Source organism: Alosa pseudoharengus, unplaced genomic scaffold, assembly GCF_046254945.1.
Source record: "Alosa pseudoharengus isolate Yale_2024_CS ecotype anadromous, Long Island Sound unplaced genomic scaffold, YU_APseudo_1.1 YU_APseudo_1.1_scf_4, whole genome shotgun sequence".
In the NCBI taxonomy this organism is placed as follows: Eukaryota; Metazoa; Chordata; class Actinopteri; order Clupeiformes; family Clupeidae; genus Alosa; species Alosa pseudoharengus.
The window spans coordinates 6,421,078-6,423,577 of record NW_027468774.1 but is presented as its reverse complement, the minus strand read 5'-3'; the positions used below and the strand labels follow the sequence as shown (position 1 = coordinate 6,423,577).

The following is a 2,500-nucleotide window of genomic DNA, read 5'->3' as shown; positions in this document are numbered from 1 at the left end:
AGTATTTGTCAAAATCTCTCCTCTCCTTCCCTCTCCTCTATTCTCCTCTCCTCTTCCCTCCTCTCCTCTCCTCTATTCTCCTCACCTCTCCTCTATTCTCCTCACCTCTCCTCTCCCCTGCTCTCCTCTCCTCTCCTCTCCGTTCCTCTCCTCTCCTCTCCTCTCCCCTCCTCTCCTCCCTCTCTCCTCTCCCCTCCCCTCCCCTCCTCTCCTCTCCGTTCCTCTCCTCTCCCCTCCCCTCCTCTCCTCTCCGTTCCTCTCCTCTCCCCTCCTCTCCTCCCTCTCTCCTCTCCCCTCCCCTCCTCTCCTCTCGTTCCCTCTCCTCTCCCCTCCCCTCCCCTCCCCTCCTCTCCTCTCGTTCCCTCTCCTCTCCCCTTCCCTCCTGTCCCATCCTCTCAGGTGGTGGTGAATAAGGCGGCCATGATCGTGAACCAGCTGACCCGTAAGGAGGCGTCGCGGCGCGTGCTGATGCAGTCCCCTCAGATGGTGGCGGCCGTTGTGCGGGCCATGCAGAGCACCACGGACATGGAGACGGCACGCGCCACCGCCAGCGTCCTGCACAGCCTCTCACACCAGCGCGAGGGCCTGCTGGCCATCTTCAAGTCCGGCGGCATCCCCGCCCTCGTACGCATGCTCAGGTCAGAGCAGCTCAGTTCGCATCGCAGTTCACTTTACACACAACACACTTTACACACAACACACTTTACACGCAGTTCACTTTACACACAACACGCTTTACACGCTGTCCACTTTACACGCAGTTCACTTTACACACAACACACTTTACACACAACACACTTTACACACAACACACTTTACACGCAGTTCACTTTACACACAACTCATTTTACACACAGTTCACTTTACACACAACACACTTTACACACAACACACTTTACACGCAGTTCACTTTACACACAACACACTTTACACGCAGTTCACTTTACACACAACTCACTTTACATGCAGTTCACTTTACACACAACTCACTTTACACACAACACACTTTACACGCAGTTCACTTTACACACAACACACTTTACACACAACACACTTTACACACAACTCACTTTACACACAACACACTTTACACACAGTTCACTTTACACACAACTCACTTTACACGCAGTTCACTTTACACACAACACACTTTACACGCAGTTCACTTTACACACAACTCACTTTACACACAACACACTTTACACGCAGTTCACTTTACACACAACTCACTTTACACGCAGTTCACTTTACACGCAGTTCACTTTACACACAACACACTTTACACGCAGTTCACTTTACACACAATTCACTTTACACGCAGTTCACTTTACACACAACACACTTTACACGCAACACACTTTACACACACTTCACTTTACACACAACACACTTTACACACAACACACTTTACACACAGTTCACTTTACACATAACACACTTTACACACAACACACTTTACACACAGTTCACTTTACACACAACACACTTTACACACAACACACTTTACACACAGTTCACTTTACACATAACACACTTTACACACATTTCACTTTACTCCAAGGCCGTAATCATAATATACTGACATGTCTTGCTCAATATAAAGACATACATTGTTAAACTGTAATAGTCTATCACTCACTCACTCACAAGATGTAATCACAAACTAAATGTAACAAGACTAGCTAGCTAGAATACATTATATATATATATATATAGAGAGAGAGAGTATATATAGAGATATATATATGTATATATATAGATATAGAGTATATATATATATATATATAGAGAGAGAGAGAGAGAGAGAGAGAGAACTAGATGATTGTTTATTGTACCTGTTCAAATAGCCTCAGGCAATCCAACTGAAATGTCAGATGACCCTTCATATACGCAATACTCCAATAACTAAAAACAGCCCCAATAAGATAAATGGCAATTCTGGTGATATCTGGACTTACTATAACCCCAACTAACAACTATTGTGATATCTGGACTTACTATAACCCCAACTATAACAACTATAATTATTGAATGCCATAACATAGAATAACACAACAAGGGACAGAACAGGGCTTTGCATGCTACTATAAGACACTACAAATAAAACATATATAATAAAACATATATAAACATATCACTCCATCACCCCATAATGTTGACTCTATGGCTACGGCCTTGCTTTAGACACAGTTGAGCTGGAATGTCATCAACAAAAACAACAAAACCTTGAATCCTTGGCTTCCATCCATCCATCCGAGTCATCCCATCAGTCAGTCGGCCAGACAGTAAATCCCTCCGTCAGAGTTTTCTGTGGTTCTATTAAGCCATATGACCTGATATCAGACAAATTCAGATCCGATTAACCTCTCCAGGTCATCGGTAACAGTAGATCAACTCACACGCTAAATGTCAACAGAAATGTAATCATTTTATGAGACCAAATAAAAATGTCTCACTTTAAATGTCATACTATCTCTTCTGAAATCAGCCCACCTCAAAT

The 2,500-nt window shown here is 43.7% G+C and overlaps 1 protein-coding gene across 1 annotated transcript in view; it reads left to right on the top strand.

Moving 5' to 3' along the window:
- Positions 1-2,500, top strand: part of jupb (junction plakoglobin b) — a 101,150-nt gene that overhangs the window by 65,478 nt on the left and 33,172 nt on the right. Inside the window, 1 exon segment of the mRNA XM_076267096.1 lies at positions 400-638. Within this exon segment, the coding sequence (XP_076123211.1) occupies positions 400-638 (239 nt within the window).